Source organism: Fopius arisanus, unplaced genomic scaffold (assembly GCF_000806365.1).
Source record: "Fopius arisanus strain USDA-PBARC FA_bdor unplaced genomic scaffold, ASM80636v1 scaffold00100, whole genome shotgun sequence".
Lineage (NCBI taxonomy): Eukaryota > Metazoa > Arthropoda > Insecta > Hymenoptera > Braconidae > Fopius > Fopius arisanus.
In genome coordinates this window covers 231,066-249,970 of record NW_011887839.1, presented here as the reverse complement: position 1 = coordinate 249,970, position 18,905 = coordinate 231,066, and the positions used below count along the sequence as shown (strand labels likewise).

Below are 18,905 nucleotides of genomic sequence, written 5' to 3'. Positions count from 1 at the left end.
GAGTTGAATTGAAAATATTTTTTAGGATCAACTACGCGGAAAAAATGGATAACCAAATAACAATGCGCGTTTAGAGAGAATTCTTCACAATCTCCGAATCAAAAATTTTTTTTTATTTATTTATTTTCACTGTTGAAGAATGACCGATACAATAAAAAAATCGTAAAAATGAATTGAAAATTCAAGCAGCTGTTGAGTTCCAAGAAAAAAATCACCAGTCGAGTTAATTCACAAGAAAAATACATTCAAAAGGCCAGCATGTCGCATGATAACACCTCAAAATAATCATCACACTTCTACAACTTATCTCCCAACAAGCGACAATGATTCATTATCCCGAAACGTATGATTTAAATCACCCAGCGACACCATTTTACTCATCCGAGAGAAAAAAAAAGGATTACTTTGAGACCAAGAGAGAAGGCATTATTATTATTATTATTATCTGAATAATTCAACACCGAGAGATCGGTTACTGCAGCCAAATGGCAACAGCCTCGATTCATCATCAACCGACCGATGATCCCAGTTTTTTAAAACAATTCTTTGTAATTCCAAGAAAAATGGAAAATCATTCTCAATATTTTTTATAATCAATTTCATATGGATTGAAAATATAATTACAGTACAACGAACTCCAAAAAATAAGTGTACACCATCGGCACGCGGAATATCAATACCGTAACGAGAAAAACTGGCAATAAACAGTAGCTGGGAAGCCGAAAGGCTGTTCAGTCAAAAAATCAACACAAGAACCTAAACCTTCCTTTGGTATCCCCCCTCAATCCACACGGGGCCTATATTCTCCCTTTTGAAAAGCCCCCAATTCCGTTTCAGTGGGATCAATGAATCATTGGGCACAGATGCCGACGTCGCCATCCAAACTTGCTCCCGAATGGTATAAAATATAAACGCCAATGAGAGGAACAAATACTATACGTCTACCCGTTTTATATCCCCCAGAGGATTCACCTACGAAGGTTTATACTACTCCCACCACTTCCACCACTTCCATCACTTCCACCACTTCCACCACTTCCACCACTGCCCTCGGGGCAGTCATCTCATCGAAATAAAAATTTATCTCAACTGAATATAACACCCGCCAACATTTATGCATTATAATTATAATGATAATTATAATTACAATTATCATAATCATAGGAGAATTGAGCCCGATGGTATCACGAATTATCCGGTATTTTAAAATAATAATCGACTGTTTATTCAGTTGGAAAATTTAAAATTTCAAAGTGTCATATTGTTAAAATATAAATATTGACCGACGCCTGAAAGATGACAATGACATCAATTCCGTTTCTATCCCTCGAGTGTCATTAAAAAATAAAAGTGTTCTTGGAATGGCAGCAGAAATTATTCCCAGAGAAAAAAAAAAGTCATGACGAATGGTGTTCCATCCCTAGAACACTGGAAGCCTGTGAAGCATCAAACTGGCAGCTTGCCATGATGTTGCATGCCAACGTCTGTTTACACTTAGTCAAGGGAAAGGGCACGTGTTGCATCTCATGGATTGCACCGAAGGGCCCTCAATGGTACCTCGAGTGCTCTTTATGTATGCCCAGTACCTCTGGACCAGCAGTTAAACACAACTCTCCCCTTTTTCATCATTGGCCCCACGAAAACACTTCATTATTATTTTCACACTCCCCAGCACCGGAAAAACCTCATCCCTGGAGGCTGTCCTAAACAAAGACACGTGAACGACAAAATTTATTGTGGAGGTAAAAAAAAAATTCCTTTCATCAGAATAAAAATCTATTATCAATTCACCCCACGCGTCATCTCGGGTTGGGCATCTCAGCACGGTTGAGGACACATCGGGGATATCCCAATTTGTCATGCGAGAGGTGAAGGCAGTGGGATAATAAGGCGGGGTCGGAAATTATTTTCAAAATCTTTCATCCTACTCTGTCTCTTGTCTCTTGACCCATCTCTTCTTCGAAGAAGGCGACTATTATGTCGAATCTTTGTCTTCGAGTCAGCAGTGGAATCACAATTTTCTCAGATACTTTTCTATAAATTATCACGTCCTCTCGACGATTCTCCGACATCCCCTCCTGCCCCCCCCCCCCCCCCCCCCCTTGAAAAATTTCCGACAGAGAAAAAAAAAACGTAGAGAACACGAGTCCAAGTAATTTTCATAATTCAATCTGAATTTAAAGCTCTCAACCTGAATATCATTTAAATAACAGACATAACTTCTTATTTCAGTGCAATTATCTCAAGTCTTTACCGAATATATAAAAATAGTTATATAATATTGAATTGTAACGAATAAATTGTGCAGTTATTATTTTCTAATCAGTTTTTTATCACTGAAAACCCATGTTGGTTACTCCAACAGTCAATTGCACACCGTTATTATTATTATGGCTAACGATATTTGTGGATTTTAATTCAGTCTTCAAGCGATGCTCTTCAGGTACAGCGGATGCTGGATCCTTGTCCAGTCTTTGTTCCGTATATAGATGCCTCGCCGCGTAGCAGAGCAGCAACATCTCGATTAGCATCAGTGCGTTGTAGGTAACTGAAATTGAGAAAGAAACCTGAGAAGATCACGATTCCAATGTGAGTTTATATGGGTCTTAACCCGTAACCAACGGACATGGTTAGTCTTATTTTTACCCCCTTGTCATCATGATCAGTGTCAAAAGGGAAAAAATAAAATGTGTTTTAAAAAAACAATTTCAACGGATCTTTTATGCTGACCCTGCTCCAGTGATTAACATCTTTTGATACTCTTTTGGTTGTATTGTTTGAATTTCTTCGGGTTTATCTTCAGGGGAGTCTTCTAGAATTTTAATCAGGTACCCAAGACCATTTCCATTATACATTTTCCTGTTTTCCACATTTTCTTGACCATTCACCCGCAAAATTCATCCGGTAGAATTCCAATTGTCCGTTCACTGATGATTACCATAAATTATAATGACTCATGATTATTTAGTCTTACAATTAGCGTAGATCTGCGGTGTTATCGGTGGATTGCATGGGAATAATCCGACAGCTGGGAGAGCTCTGATAATTGCCAGTTGTAATTTGGAGAATAGCAAAACCATTTGAGTGACCGTCGCCTTCAGTCGAAGTCTCAATTCTGCGGAGTAAAAATAATTTGATAATTAATGATTAGACAGATAGTCATGGGCAGTCTGTTCCCACGGAATTCGGAGGTATTTCCAAACATCAGAAACCAAACGACGAGATATTATCCGCCATTAGATCACCGGATATCCCATTAAGGGGACATTGAGTCAACTCACCAGGATTAATATCCTTGAGACTCATGAATGTGATGTTCAATCCGTAAAGTGCCAGAAGAATACTGCTGATGGATATGGGTTGGAGACACACGTTGTATTTACCATAAATCACTGGATTTTCCAAGTGCATGATGAGGAAAATAACGTAGACGATACCCTGATAGATAATACAATCATTTTATCAGCTATCAATTATTTACAGAGATCGATGCTATAAAAAATCTATCTATCTATCAAATCTATAGTCTAAAATCAATAATCAAAGGATTATCATTTTTTCTGTAATTCACCGCAAATATTTGTTGTATAGTATTTGTTTAAAAATCGTTGGGCAAATTTAGCGTGCGCTATCGGAGAATTTAGACAGAGACTTCAATGCTATGATAGCAAGCGGATATTGAGGTACGTCTAGACGATGTAGATTATACCTGGACGATAGGAAACTGCATGACGATTATTTGCAGCCACGACAAATTGGCCTCATTCAATTGGATACTGGGGAATGGCAGACATGGCCAGCAACAACAGGGACCAACTCTCAGGAGCATCGGGGGTGCACCTGTGACCTTTCTTCTGCCGATATCGATGAGAAGAAGGTAAAGACGATACATCGATATCGTGAGGGAGATTTGGGTTACAGCCTCCGTCAGGAGTTGTGCTCTGTGGAAAAACATACACCGATTACCATCGACCAATCGTTAAGGGGATTCATTATTTTTCCGCCCCCTTTGTCTCCGGGTTTATCTTTTTTTTTTATTTATTTTTCCTAGGGTATCGGGGAGCCACTGAAATTCCTCGCGATGTCAATTTATTTACTTTTTCTTTTTCTTTCGGCTTTCGATCCTCCGGCCACACTCACCGAATGTCGTTAATGGAGCCTGATTCCTGTCTACCCTACGACCTGATCCTCGAGGAGATATCCCAGACGGATATCCATGGAAAAAATTAAAATATCGTATTGACTCGTACCCGTATGCCACATTTTCATCAGCAGGGGAGATTGTGAGATTGATCTACAGATTACGATATACCAATATTATACGTTTTTTTTAATAAATAATCCTTAATCCACTATTTTTTTTTTAATTTGGAATAATTCTTATCGTTATTTTACGTCGCTTAATGGAGGGAATCATTTAATTTCTCATGGAGGGAAATATTTAGTCAAAATTACGGAATTTTCTGTTCGCTTACCGATTATGGAATCGACTCGGAAAATGATGGAGTCGTAATCCGGGTGAAAAAAAATTGTAATCGGAATATTTTTTCCAAATTTTCAAAAAATTTCTGGAAATTTTATGGAATTTAGAATTTTTTTGAATTTGTTTCGGAAAATTTTTAAAATAATTATTTAAAAATTTTTGTAAATATCATTTTTTCTTTTTATTATACTGTTGTTTACTTTTTTGATTTACCAATATTCTCAAAAAAACGCCATTCAAATTATAAAAAAACATTTTCTGAAAAGTTTACCAGACATTTTTTAAAAATTTGGAAAAAATATTCCGATAACAATTTTTTTCCCGGGAATTCTTCACAGATATTTAAAATTTCCTACACCCACATTTCACTCCGGAATTACGGAAAAGACACTTAAATTTTATTGAATATTTCTTCCCGCGCAGTGAATTCCCGAGCAAATCAAATTTTCAAATTTTCTGAATTTTCATTCCCCCCAATTACCGAATTCCTTAATGAACGTCATTTGGTAATTGACCGATAGCATCTCCCTCAGGCCGCGACAAAAACAGCAGTTGAGATATTTTTTTTCCATTTCCTATATTTATAGACAGGAAGGAGAACCGGTTGGCCGCCCAATAGACGCCCGACAATGACAATGATACCCACAACAGCAATTTTCCATTTTTTGTTTTTTCATTCTCCGATACATCCTCTGGTTATAATTTTTTTTTCGGCGCCATTACATCGCACCTAAAAAAAACCAGAGCGAAAAAAAAAGATCGTTAGGCTGAATTTCGAGGATAATGCCCGAGTCGAAGAGATGTAATTGGAGAAATTACGTTTCCTCGAGTGTTATTGTCGCTTTGGTGGGTTTTCCTTGATCATCTTTAATGATCCCCGATGACACTCGGTGCACGTGTCCTGGACGAAAATCACCGAAGCGATATCGTAATTGGATCAGTGATAATCATGTCATTATTTATTACTCAATTACCAACAAAAGCTATTTCTTCAACATTCGTGAAGACTTAATTGTTTCAATTATTTGTGTAAACAAATATTTGTTTTTCGGGTGAATTAATGGAGCCGATGGCTCGATGGCTCGATGGCTCGATGGCTCGATGGCTCATCGACTCGTCGACAGGGGAATGAGAGCTAATTATGACGATCAAATCGAAAATTAAACCAAAATGTCATGCGTAAAGGTTGAATCTAGTCGATAATTGAAAGACAAGTTGAGATAAGGCCCCGATTTGAGATGGATGAGGGGCCAGTGTCAACTGTGCTCATGTGAGCTGTCGAAAGATTGAGGGATCGGCGGGACAAGCGTTATCGGTTGGGCCAGAGGGGCCCAAACACGATCATTAGTTGAGAAATATACATCGAACTTGTTTCACTCTCGTTCGTTTTCTTTTGCTCGTTAAGGGATCCCCTTCGGGGAGAAAAAAAAATATATAAAGAACGAGGGGAGATCTGCCCTTTTCGTGTACAAAACCAATTCACAGACTTTCTCAAAATGCTGGATCGGCTAAACTTGAAAAAAATATATACGGATTATCACTAGTCGTTAGTCAATGCCCCAAGAGACTACAGTTGATGATTCCCACGTGCAGGAGCTGATGAAAGAATTGGAGCACAATTCTAAATTGTTTTGAGCTTTTTCGATTTATTACCTCATCACCGGAATTTATCGCCTCGTTTATTCCCACAGGGATTTCCCCCTCGTGAAATTCGAGACGACACGGAAATTTAAAAACTTTTCTATTGAGTCTCGCACTTTTTTCAGTCAGTGTTCAATTTTTTATAATAATTATATAGTTCAAGGAATTTAGGGCAAATTAACGCGGCATTCGGTGGGGGAATGTATTGACTGCATTTGTTAATAATTCAATAAAAAATAATCGAACCTTGGAATCGCCAGAGCAATGAGACTGCAGGTACTCGCAACTGGATAAACCGAAAGTACAAACACACAATTAGTCTTATAGTTTTTGGATTCGACCTGATAAATGAGACGAGAGCAGGCCTCGAGGGTGAGGCCGATGGTGGCAGTCGCCAAAATTGCCCCGATGCTAACGAATATCGTCCCAAAAACTCCTAAACCTGAAAAATAATGAATAAATAAACGAAAGTGGGTAAAAAAAATTTAATCACACGTAAGGATAATCTAATGATAATGACGCGCCCATTCAAATCTCGTCTGACCTAAACGGCTACGATGTTTTGGGTTAATAATAATGGACTGATTCTCGGACGGGTAAAAAATACAAATCGCGTAAATGGGTTACCCAGGCATGCCGACTCTTCGTCATCGCGTTATTTCACGATTTTACTTCACTCGCGAGAGTGTAGAACTTTCACTTGAATTGCAACGACAGGCATGAGTGCGCGATTTCGAGTGTCTGCATTTTTTATTTTATTCAACTTCAACAAATTCGATAAATTCTAGTCGATAAATAAAATTGAATTAATACCCAATTAATTATTAATTAATTAATTAATTAATTAATTAATTAATTATTAATCTATCGTTATTTGGATTTTATAGAATTATTAGATGAGAATCAATGGATTGAAATGAATATGAAAATTTATGGATTGATTACTCACTATTCAGGAAATCTCTGGATGATGGCACTTCATAGTCATTACAGGATAAATTGAGATAGTAGCTATTGTAATTTGACGTATCTTCTTGGGTGCTCAAGTAATTCTCCATTCTTGGGGGAATGAAGCGAAATTATTGGACTGGAGAAACCCTCGTCTGGGTGAGAGACAGTCGCACTGAGGTACCTGAAAGAGACCGGTGTGCGATCAGAGAGAGTTCAGTCCCCACTTTTTGTTTGAAATTTTGCTGAGACCATGTTGAGAGGATTTACCACTGGTTATCAATCACTGATCGCTGGAACGATCTAGAGTCCATGAGAAATCATCCCCGGGAGCACGAACCAGAAAACTAAAGAAATTCATTTCCGGAATCAATCGGGATTTGATGATTCACAGAATTTCTGGGATTTTTCCACTTTATTTTTTTTCTTTCACGATTTTGTTTAGTTAATTAAAATTCATAAGTTATTCGGTTTAGATATTGTTTTTGGATATTCTTGTTGGAGAATTATTGCCGCGTCGGAGTATTTTGGAAGCAGTTCGTGGTTTTTTGAAAATTAAATCTTTGGAGCTAGTATTGCTCCGTTTGGTGAACGATAAATTGTTTGTTGACAATAAATAATTCAAGTCATTCAATGGAATCAGTTTGAAAATAAAAATCCCGGGGTTCGATAGTTTCCGATATTACAGCTTGATGATTTAATACCGACTGTAAATAAAACTTTGGTCCCATGAGTCGGTAATTTCGGCTTTGAAATTTGAAATCAATGCGAGTCCCTTTCAAAAATTCTCAAAATTCCCTCAATCGTTAAAAAATAAAAAGACAATTCAAGCGAATCGTAAATGTAATCCTAAAAATCGAAGGCGAATTTATTTTCTCCAGCATAATTTCTCGAAAGTACTCGAAAGTATTGCCTATCGCAAATGCAATTACTCGTCAGGCATTCCTTTAAGGACGAACTCTAATCAGAATGAAAACGTCAGTAAATCACCGGCGAGGTCATGCGACTCATGACCCGATTCCGATACTCCAACTTTCCATTTTCCTCGGCACGACGTTTTTTAATAAACAATCTAGCATTTTTTTGTCCCACACCGTACAAAGTCGAAAGCAAAGGAAAGTGACATCTCCAATTTTTTTAATCTGCAACCTTGGAGTTGGAACTGAAATAAATATAATTTTCTGAATTCAACATCAATGATTTCACCAAAAAGGATATTATATTATTTTATTTTATTTATACAGACCCTACAGAATATAATAACAATAAATAAATAAATGTATTTATTTATTTGATGCATACAATATGCAATAAAATATTGTCAATATCATAATTTATTAAAATCGAAAAAAAAATGATGAGTAATAATCGTATTTAATAGAATTATATGATAATAATAATTGCGATTTCAATAACAATAAATAATATAGTTATATATATAGTTATTATATAATAACAATAATTATGATCAGAAATATTTTTTTTATGATTGATACGTCATTCCGATTGCAAGTGATCTCGCGATTCGATTCGATAAATCGCAACGATTGGCGCGCAAATCATTGAATTATGAATATTTATCCGAAACCGATCGAATGGACATATGGTAGTCACAGAGGGAGAATCGGTAGTGATAAGGAGAGAGTTTGAAAGTAGGTCTGAGCTGTGGCCCGAGTTCTTCAAGTCAGTTGTCGTTTGCGTCTTCGGACGATCGGATATACCGCAATGGTGAGTCAATTATTCTCTCAACCGATTCGCAAACGAATCGTTTCATATTTCGTTTTAAATCGTTCAACATTTGAATTACTCCCGATTGTTTCGGTTGATTAATTTTTTGGGAATATTTTTGTCAGTGAAAATTGATGATTATGAAGATTTCGCACCATTTGCTACCGGTTTTTCTCGTTTTGGGACCGTTGGACACCGGGTGGTGGGGATTCTGGGAATTTTCAGGATTTCCGTGACACGTGGGGAAGAAGGAAAGTTACTTTCATTCTCGTTATTGTGTCAAGGATCCTCTCGGGTTGACTAATTTCTTCAATTAATCCATCCAATCTTCAAAACTGGAATTGATAAATAATTGTGGAATCATATTATTGTAGACAATTACCATTTAATTAGAAAATTGAATTATAAGTCTAAGGAATCATTATAATTAATTCAATGTTCCTGGAAAGACTGGATAATTTCTAGTTGCCGTGGAAATAAATTCCGTGAAATTCGATGACGGAAAATCGTAATGATGAGGGTAATGATGGGTAATGAGGGAAGTAATGAGAGTCGGAATTGAAGTTGGAAATAGTTACATTAAAACGAATGGACTTTCTCGGCAACTCAAGATTCTTGAATCTTAATCCACGGAATTTGAAAAATTTAATAGCAATTGCGCAGCGCGTGTCGCAGGTGATGCGTAGTTTTTTTATTGATCTGATGAAATCTGGATATTGCAAGGTTTCCAGCAGTCGAGGCGTCAAAATGTCGGTCATTTTTTCTGTAATGATAAAACATGTAATTACAAAGCGAAATTACAACGGAAGAAAATCTAGATGTAGATTATTTTTTATTCTCAGGATTTTCAATGAATTTGTTTTTCGTCTTCCAGATTTTGTTAATCTGTTTCGTGTCGCTGTTGACGCTGGGAGGGTGTGACGAGCTCCCGTCAAAGCTGGAGATCGAGTCGTCGATCAACCGGACAATCGATGAGGTAGAGCGACTGATGCTATCAGATCCGAGTCTTCCGAGGCTGTCCCGCGCGGAGATAGTGGACATCCTCCAGAATATAACATCCAGAGACATGAAGAACTACGAGGAGTCCATCGAGCAGATGAGATCCGACTACAAGAGAGCACTGATGGTCGTCCTGCCGTACAACTCCAAGGACTCAGCAGGTGAGGACCTCCAGGATTTGTACACTAAACCGCCAATGGTTCAGGTAATCCCGGATTCCGAGATAATGTTGCCATTCGCGTCAATCCAAGAAGAATCCACTGCATCATCTCCTCGGAGCAGCATCAACCTGATTGAGCCTTCAGACAAGGTGAATCAGATCGGTACGCCTCAAGACTACCAGAACCACCGGAGCTCCTACTCAGATGCTGCTCCAGGAAGTCCAGAGAAGTTCACCTTCAACCTGGACGATCTGCCGGAGAGGAAAAAGAATTTCCAAACGATGGATAAACCAAAGGTGCAGGTGGTCGTCAGCACCGAGGCATCATCCACCCACGAATCGACAACGCCTTACGTCTCTTCAACGGCACCGACGACCTATACCTCCGTCAATATCCTGACGTCAGACCAGTGGAGATACAATGCACCTCCATCAACGACTTCAAAACCGAGAACCCGAGTCCCATCGCGCACATCAACTCCAAGCGCGCCGAAGAAATCGGTGAAGGCTTCAGTCAAGGCAGTTCAAGTCAAACCTTTTCTGCCTACTGTCATATCATCTGTCCCGACGACGTCTGTCACCTTCACGAAAGAAGGACCAAGATCATCACCAGCTACTGACATCGCCACCTACGATATGACGAATATCGAAATGATGAATGACGCACCAGCAGCTGTGATGTACGTAACACCGATGAGTTCGCAATCAACTAGGGGACAGACAACACCGATGCGAAAGGAAGTGGCGAATCTTCTGGCGGCGATTGGCCTTCAACCGAGTCGAGACAAAACGAAGAGCAAAGGAATTTTGAATGAGGATATCCTCGGGGAGGACTTTACCATGGCAGACAGCAACCTGATCCCAAGCAAAGCCGCACTGACCTCGACGATACCTGATGGATCATCAATACTAACGCAGAACACCTTCGAGGACAGCCAGATGGACCTTCACAAAGGCGTTAGCAATCTGTCCCCAGATCTGCACACGTTGTTCCAGAGATTTGGACTACCGGTCTCTGGGAAGGAACAGGTAACGACTAGAAAACCCGAGCAGGAAGTGCGGCCACCGACGAAAGTCGACTCCTGGAGGATCTTCAAGCCAATTCCAACAACCGAAATCAAGGACGAAGGCATGAGGGACTTCCTTGCGACATTTGGACTCGGCGAGGCACGAGGTCAAAAGGCAATGCGAACCACTACTGAGGCTTCGGTAATCGACGCAGTTCCTGACCGGATGAAGGGCATCCTGGAGAACATCGGACTGATCACCCGGTCTAGGAATATCGAACTGGTGACGACGGAGAAGCCGAAGCTGCATGTCTTCAAGCCCCACGAGACGCGCATCGGTGATGAAGAGCAGAAGAACAAGATTAACGAACTACTGGATACTGTCAAGCTTGTCCAGGAGGGAAAGGCTGGTGTCGATGATGTTCGGGATGCTGCTAATCGATTGTTGACCACCACCAAGACACTTCAGGGAGGTCCGGATCCGGTCAGTCTTGAGGAGATCCTTCAGATGTATAATGAAGATCTCAGGAACGAGGTGAAACGCCAGGAACAGGATAAGGAGCTGTCGGATGCCGAGAGTGGTATTAAGAGATTGATGATTTATCTTTTGGGGAGCTCGAAGTGGTGGATTGACAGAATCATTGGTGGTTTAGGGTGGATCAAGAATGTGATTACTCGTGTCACTAACAAAATTCGGGGGGTTGGGGGGTGAAAGGGTTTTCATTAGGTCTTACACTCTGAGGTTGCATGGAGCTAACAGATTTTTTTTAAAATGGTATGTTGGACTTCTGGTATTTACTAATAGCATGACTCTGTCATTTATATTTAATTATCTTTCAGAACTGATAAGATTGGAAAAATTCTATTTGAATAAAAAATTGATTATAATTCATCGACAATTTCGGCAGATTCTAGTGACAATGAGATGTCCGGATCCGACAACACCGAGAGCACAACGAGTGCCACGTCAACGACGAATGCCACATCGTCTTCGGATTCCTCTGGAGATACCTCGGATTTAAATGGTCGTCTCGTGGAAAGTGCGACCGACAATTCTCCGACATCTGAGGGCCCCAGCTTGGTCGACCTCGCTGACTCTTTCGGTGGTACCACAGCGGCTCCAGATCCCGTTTTACCAACGCCCCGACGATCAGGGCTTTATTTCCTCGTCGACTGGAACTCGTTCCTGGAGGTTGGCGAGGAAGAGAACAAGGTGAATCTCAGATTTACCCCGAAGGCTGGAGATGGCAGTAGATTTATTCCTGTCGTCGTGCCCTGATTGTCTCTTCAAGTATTTTAAGTACATGTATTTTATTTACTGCTATATTTATATTTTATCTCTATATGCATTGCTCAATTCAAGGAGAGACCAGAAAAATCAAAGATTAGCGATTTCCTACGGATGTAATATATTATTTACTGTGGAAAATAATTTAACCGTTTAGCACGTAATACTGAAAATTATTTATAATTATCTCTGCGGTAATATCACGTGTCGGTGGTGAGAGTTGTATTGATTTGTATCGATGGTAATAAATTTTCTACGGTTTATGTCTCGTAGGAATTTCATTCATACCCGTTTTTCAAAATATTTACAGTTGTCGGGTTGTACCGTACCCAATGATTTGGAGTAATCGCTCGCTGATTTAGTGACGTATCAGTCATGGCTGGGATTGAACATTTATTTATTACTGTTACTTTGGTTTATTTAATGTGTGGAATTGGACAGTGTCTTGACATTCAGAGTATGTCCAACAGACTGGATGAAATGTTGACGGGAATCAGCGAACCATCTTCCAGGGAATCAGAATGGACTGACGAAATTCAGAGAGTGTATGATTTCGGAAATGGAGATGGCCATCGAGAAGGTACCAAAATCCTCTCCAATGATTATTTAAGCGTTTCCTTTTCTACAAAATATAATGAATGGATCAAAATCGTTTAATACTTTGTTATATTCTATCATTTTTTATTAACTCTAGAAAATTATAAAAATTACTCTCCTTTTAGAATTGTTGGTGACTAACATCACCAACTCAGTCCATAAAGATTTATTCATCGAAGCGAATAACTACAAATTTTTTACGAAAAATGGGATATTTTACCTGGCGACGTCAACACCTTTGATGTTCGCCCTGAATATTGTGGACAAGACCTTCAACGAGATGAGGCCACACTGGATAATTCCTCCTGGGAGAATCCGAACTTTTGAAGTGCTCACCTCCCCCAATGCCACAGCTCCCCACGAGTCGCAAATTATTGTTGTGCTCTCCGTCGAAGAGCCTTACGGGAATCAACTGCTGTGGTACATTCTGTCCGACGATCACTTCCAGGAATTTTGGTCCTGGCCGATTCAGGACCGGGTGGGACGTCTCCTTCACTTCCGGTACAAAAATCAGGACAGGCTGATTACCATGACACAAAGTCCTTCCTCGAGGAGTAATTATTCTCATATTTACGTCTGGGGATTCAGAATCAATGGAAATCTGTCAAATTTCTGGTGAGAGTCTAAATAATGTATCATATTTAACAAATTCACTGAATATTTTCCTGAAAAATTAAATGAATAAATTGTCCAGGTTGAGCCAGCGACTGCCAGGTTCTGATGCTCTGGACGTGAGGGAGTGTCCAGCGTACAATGGAGTGATGATAGCTCTGCAAATGGAAGACAAAGTCTCTCTCTACGGCTACACCAAGGAGAATTCCAAGGAGAGCTACTTCCAATCCCTGCCAAGTGTCAAGTCCATCGGCTTGAAGAACTTCGCTTGCTTCCAGAGTGGACACATTCTGTACTTGGGTATGTCAGGTCCAAATGCAGCGATCCTCGATTTTTTTGAAGGAGAATTCGGGTTCCACCAGGCTCTCAGTGAAGTACTGAGTGAAGAGATCACTTGGATGGAGGCAATCCCGGTGGATACCTACAGAGACGAGGTCCTCGTCCTCGTCCAGATGAAGAATCAAACGATCGCCGGCCTCGTCTGGCAGGACAACACCTTCAGAAGTGCTCCTCTTCCTCCCTTTGATACCACAGACCTCCGCCTCTCCGAAATCACAGTCATCCCAAAAATAGGATTCATTTACAAAAACAGAATCGTAAGAATTCAAACTGAATTCAAACAGCTGGTGCCACCCGTCTACGAGGAAGTGGAGAAACTGTTCCAGAGGAGGGAGGCGCTATCAGAAATTATGAGAAAGCAGAATCTCATTATCAACTGCACAAAGTCCCGAATAAAGAGCAGCTATCTAACGACTTCCACCATCACCGGGCACTGGGAGATTAATCACCTGAAGTCGAGGCGAACGATAATCGGGGAAGGAGTAAAACCTGAGAAGATATCCCTAGGTGGAAAAATCCTCACACAACGTGACTTCGAGGTGAACCTGATAGAAGCCCTATCCACTCTCCAAGAGCTACAACGGAAACTAGACGTCATCCACGGGAACATGAAGAAGGCAATCCCCAAGAACTCCACGAGATTCGATTTCCCCGGATCTCTCCACATCCTGGGGGATCTGACGGTCAATGATCTTTCAGTCGAAAACCCAGTATTTGAGAGAGTGAATAATCACTCGATCGCGTCGCTGTTCACAGATCTGTTCGCCTACGACAGCAACGTCCTCATCAAGGGCCAGAAGACCTTCCCCTCCATCAACGTCACGGCGTTGACAGTGAACTCTATCAACGGCATTCCTCTGGAGGACATCGTCTTCGATAAGAACCTTCTCCAATACCACGACGTCGATCTTTATAATTTGAAGAAGTTAGTCGTTAATGGAAACATGAATTTCTCCTTCATCAACAACTACAACTGGTTGTCACTGATCGACAATGTTGTATTAAAAAGCGAATCCGTGAGGATTCCCAATAATACGACTGTCAAGGGTATCCTGACAGCCAAATATGTAGATATGAATCGGTTGAACGGTCTCAAATACCGAGAAGACTACGTATCGAGGACCAGTACGGACGCTGTTAATGTCCCATCGAAGAAAACATTCAAGACCTTGACCACCAGGAGTCTTAACAATCTTCTGACGATCAACGGGATACCAGTGGAGGAGTTCATTCTGTTGCACAATAACCAGAATCTCGATATGATCACCTTCGAGAGTCTAGCGATTATCGGAATTCTTCAGATCGATGGGAACATAACGGGTGGTCCTGTCATCCCGGAGTTGTCGGGTCTCAGCAACGAGACCAGGTCAATCATGTCCCCTGTCACCTTCCGGAGGCTCAAAGTCGAGAGGAAGGTGCAGGTCAATCAGGCCCTGAACAACAAGACTTGGGAGACGTTCAACGATCTCGTAAACAATAATGAAGCTGTCGTTGAGATTAGGGGGAAGAAGATTTTTAAGGGACCGGTGGTCATTAAACCAAAGATCAATATTACCCGGGGAATAATCAATGGTCATCTTCTTCGTGAGTTCATGACACTGGACACTGCCCAGGAACTTCCTAATCTGAAGAAGATTGAAGCGAACGTGACGTTTGGAAAATTGATCCGAGGAGATTTCGCACGGTTGGACGCGATTTTCTCGGAGTGTCTGGAGAAAGTCTTAACGTTCAAGGTTCCTCCAGTCGTGGAGCAGCTGGTGTTCGATACTCTGAATGGAAACGTCTCGAGGGAGGATTTCATGGCGCGTCTGAATGAGACGTCGATGATTTGCGACAGAGTGATTGTTCAGGAGTTGCATACCCCTAGGCTGTCGACGATGAATGTCAATGGAGTCAGTCTTGAGGACTTTACATCTCGATTGATTTCGAAGACGAAGAGTCAGGAACTATCTGGCAATTTTGACATCGGTAATTTGAACACGGGAACTCTACGAGCTACGGCTCTGGATGGGAAATCAGTGGTCGATCTTGAAAGTGAGAGAAGAATTTTGGATGATTTGTACAACAGCATTGTCAATGGCAGCGTTTCTATTAATGATTTGGAGGTCACTGAGATCATCACCACCCCCAGAGTCAATGGCTATGAGTTGGTGGGGATTTACCACGCAGAAGATATGGGCAAAGTCGTATTCCATAACAACGTCACCATCACAGAGTTGTGGGTGGAGGGTCTATTCAATGGGTGGAACTTCTCGGAGGTCGTCGATGATGCAGTTTTGAAGACAGACAGGAGCATCTCCGTTCGGGGTTTGAAGAAAGCTCAGTCGATTATCTGCGAGATGCTGGATGTCGCCTCCTGGAATAATCACCCAGTCACGAACTTTCTCAATCCTGATGTGCACCAGGTGCTGACTGGTCCCGTCGTCGTCAAAGGAACGACGACTGTCTTAAAGAGTTTCGATGGCAACAAGAAAATTGGAAATGTTACGCTCAACGAGATTAAAAAAAGAATACACTCTGTGGCGGACAGGAAATTTCTTCTCAATGGAAACTTCAGGTTCCCAGGAACTGTTGACATTCGGAACCTTCTCATCAACGGGTCCATCCAGGGTGTAGATTTTAACGCACTTGAGGAGTCTCTTGTATTTTTAAACAACGAGAATATTTCGATATCAGGTCCTTTGCTCCTGAAGAATTCTGTGAAACTCGGAAACCTGACGATTACTCATCGACTCAATGACAATAATCTTCAGGACTTTTACAAGAACGTCGTCCTCTTGGGGGGCCCGATAAACGGGAGATTGATAACTTCGGGGGATGTGATGGTCCGGGGTGATCTCCTGGTGACGGGGAGGATCGATGTGAAAAATATGATGGACATCGACGTGAACCAATTGAGGGAAAATGCTGTCTATCTTAACCAGCCAGCCTTCACCCCCGGAGAGACGGTCTTCAAGGACGTGGTCTTCAACTCTATCAAGGCTGAACGAATTAATGATCTCCTCATGACAGATCTCTTTCCACATCACAAGGACAGAGTGATCCCCAGCCTCCACTGTATAAACATCTCTGCAGACGTCATAAGGATCGAGGGAACCCTCAACAATGAGACCCTCAAGAAGATGTACGACGAGAGCTTTCAGCTGTCAGGTCCCCAGAACATCACCGGCTATTTCAGCTTCCTGGAGAACGTCAACATCCGTCGAGACTTGGACGTCGTCTCCATAAACGGAATAAATCCTCTGAACTTCGAAACTCTTGACGACAATGGCTCGATCAGTGATTTAATCTTCCAGGAGGACGTGGTCCTCAATGGCAGCCTGAGAGTCCTGGGGCTCTACAACGGGATCGACCCCCTGACCTGGCAAGCAACGGCCATCACCACAACGTTCCCCATGACTCAGACTGTATCAGGGGTGTGGACGATCGACGGTAATGTTCACCTGAAAGGACCTGTTCGAGGATCTGCCACTCTCAATGGAATCAACATCGCAAACCTGGTGAAACATCTACGGGAGCGAGACCTCCAGGTTGACGTTAAAATCAATGATACCCAGAAGGTGCTCCAGGGTCTCTGCGAGAGACTCAGGACCCTGAAGCATCTCGCGGATAAACAGATCTATCGATACAAGTTCTTTGATTACTCCCAGGTGTTCAAGTTCCCGAGCCGAATCATCAGTGTCCACTCGGGGTCTGATCCCTCCGATTATTTATTCGTCAGTCTGGAGGATGGTGCCCTTGTCGGGTTTGTATTCGACGGAGAGGAGTTCACGGGAGGACCTGTAATCGAGGGCTTCGGGGTAGTTGAGGAGTGGATCAGTCTGGAGTACCAGGAGCTGAGGTACTTCGTCACGATGGGAATTAAGACTGAGGGCAAATCCCAGGGGAATCTTTGGAGATTGACCGACAAGGAGATGGTGCACGTGAAGGAACTGGGAAACCTCGAGGGAGGAAAAAAGGTGAATGATCAGGAGTTCTTGGTGATCGTAAAGGACCAGCTGATTCACTACTCCCTACAAGATATCCAAGGGATTACCTTGAACCCCAAGAGGACATTCTCCCTGGGAAGGCGAGGGATGAGGTTCGTCAGGGGTGCTGAGAGCAATGAAGTGATTCTCCTCGGGGAAGACGCAGCTGTTCTGCTGGATTTAGCCTCTGGTGAAGTAAACACCAGGGAGAATCCTTTTGGAACTGATAATGTCTTCAGGTTTCGAGTTGGCCCTTTTCAGAGGGAGAGATTTGTTTATTACGATGAGGCCGCGGCTCAGGATTTTATTTTTATAGCAGATTATGAGGAATCGGGTTTGAAAATTCTTCAGAGCATCGAGGCTAGACCGTCTGGGATCAGGAGTATGAGGTTCCAGGGCGGGGAGGAATTTTTACTGTGGATTGAGGGTTGCAGAATTAATGTTTATGAATATAAAGGGATTGAGGGGTTTGTCTTTGTCGAGGCACTGCACGTTGGGGCCGAGAAACTCGTGGAGTTCAGGATTAAGAGGCATCCCCTGTTTGCTGGGGTTAATTGTTTAGGGGCCGTTCAGGGGAATATTCTGACAATCCTCGAGGCCAAAATGGATGGACTCAGGATTGAGGGGAATATTCCTGAATGTGATTATTGACGTAAGTTAAGGTTCGTTACCCATTTGTTGATTGATATGTTAATTGGATTGTCATTGGAATAAAAGATTTTTCTATTGTTGTTTATAATGTCTCAAGACTATTAGATATACTTAAATAGAATTAAGATGAACAGAACGTGGAAATTATTTATGGAGCTGTCTATTTTGTAGGGAAAATTGTCAGAGTAATGTCTGGTAATTGTTGTATGGACGCTTTTTGATAAAAAATTTCTGCACTCTCGAGGTTAATTCGTCTATCTGTCGGAAAAGCCAGGGATTATGAGGACGGGACTAAGGTATGATACAAGCAGGTATTGTCAAGCCAAAAACAGGGGACAAGTTCTCTCAGGCGGCACGAGACAGCGCGGCGGTCACTATCACCTTCCCCTCATCTCCATGTCATCCCCACTCTGTACCTGTTTGGCACTGGTGGGACTATTTAAAAAATGGTAATTTAAAATAGCAGGAAAAAATGTAAAAAAAA

At 41.5% G+C, this 18,905-nt stretch overlaps 3 protein-coding genes across 4 annotated transcripts; 2 read left to right on the top strand and 1 right to left on the bottom strand.

Annotated features, from left to right (window-relative positions):
* Positions 1–2,117: 2,117 nt before the first annotated feature.
* LOC105271075 (organic solute transporter alpha-like protein 3) lies at positions 2,118–7,624 on the bottom strand. The gene is made up of 7 exons (XM_011312408.1): positions 7,343–7,624; positions 7,074–7,256; positions 6,371–6,566; positions 3,710–3,941; positions 3,282–3,438; positions 2,975–3,115; positions 2,118–2,548 (listed from the first exon to the last, which is right to left on the bottom strand). Exons 2-7 carry the CDS (start codon positions 7,180–7,182, stop codon positions 2,334–2,336), a joined length of 1,050 nt encoding a protein of 349 aa, XP_011310710.1. The 5' UTR covers positions 7,183–7,256; positions 7,343–7,624; the 3' UTR covers positions 2,118–2,333.
* Positions 7,625–8,668: 1,044 nt separating this feature from the next.
* LOC105271074 (uncharacterized) lies at positions 8,669–12,517 on the top strand. The gene is made up of 3 exons (XM_011312407.1): positions 8,669–8,800; positions 9,675–11,547; positions 11,875–12,517. The coding sequence occupies exons 1-3, from the start codon at positions 8,798–8,800 to the stop codon at positions 12,243–12,245; spliced, it is 2,247 nt and encodes a 748-aa protein (XP_011310709.1). The 5' UTR covers positions 8,669–8,797; the 3' UTR covers positions 12,246–12,517.
* A 33-nt stretch (positions 12,518–12,550) lies between these two features.
* fs(1)N (female sterile (1) Nasrat) lies at positions 12,551–18,497 on the top strand. Of its 2 annotated transcripts, XM_011312406.1 has the most exons (4): positions 12,551–12,834; positions 12,977–13,466; positions 13,546–17,332; positions 17,453–18,497. In XM_011312406.1, exons 1-4 carry the CDS (start codon positions 12,630–12,632, stop codon positions 18,419–18,421), a joined length of 5,451 nt encoding a protein of 1,816 aa, XP_011310708.1. In that variant the 5' UTR covers positions 12,551–12,629; the 3' UTR covers positions 18,422–18,497. The 2 variants fall into 2 exon arrangements, with proteins under 2 accessions (XP_011310708.1, XP_011310707.1); XM_011312405.1 differs by having other exon boundaries at positions 13,546–18,497.
* The last annotated feature ends 408 nt before the right edge of the window (positions 18,498–18,905 follow it).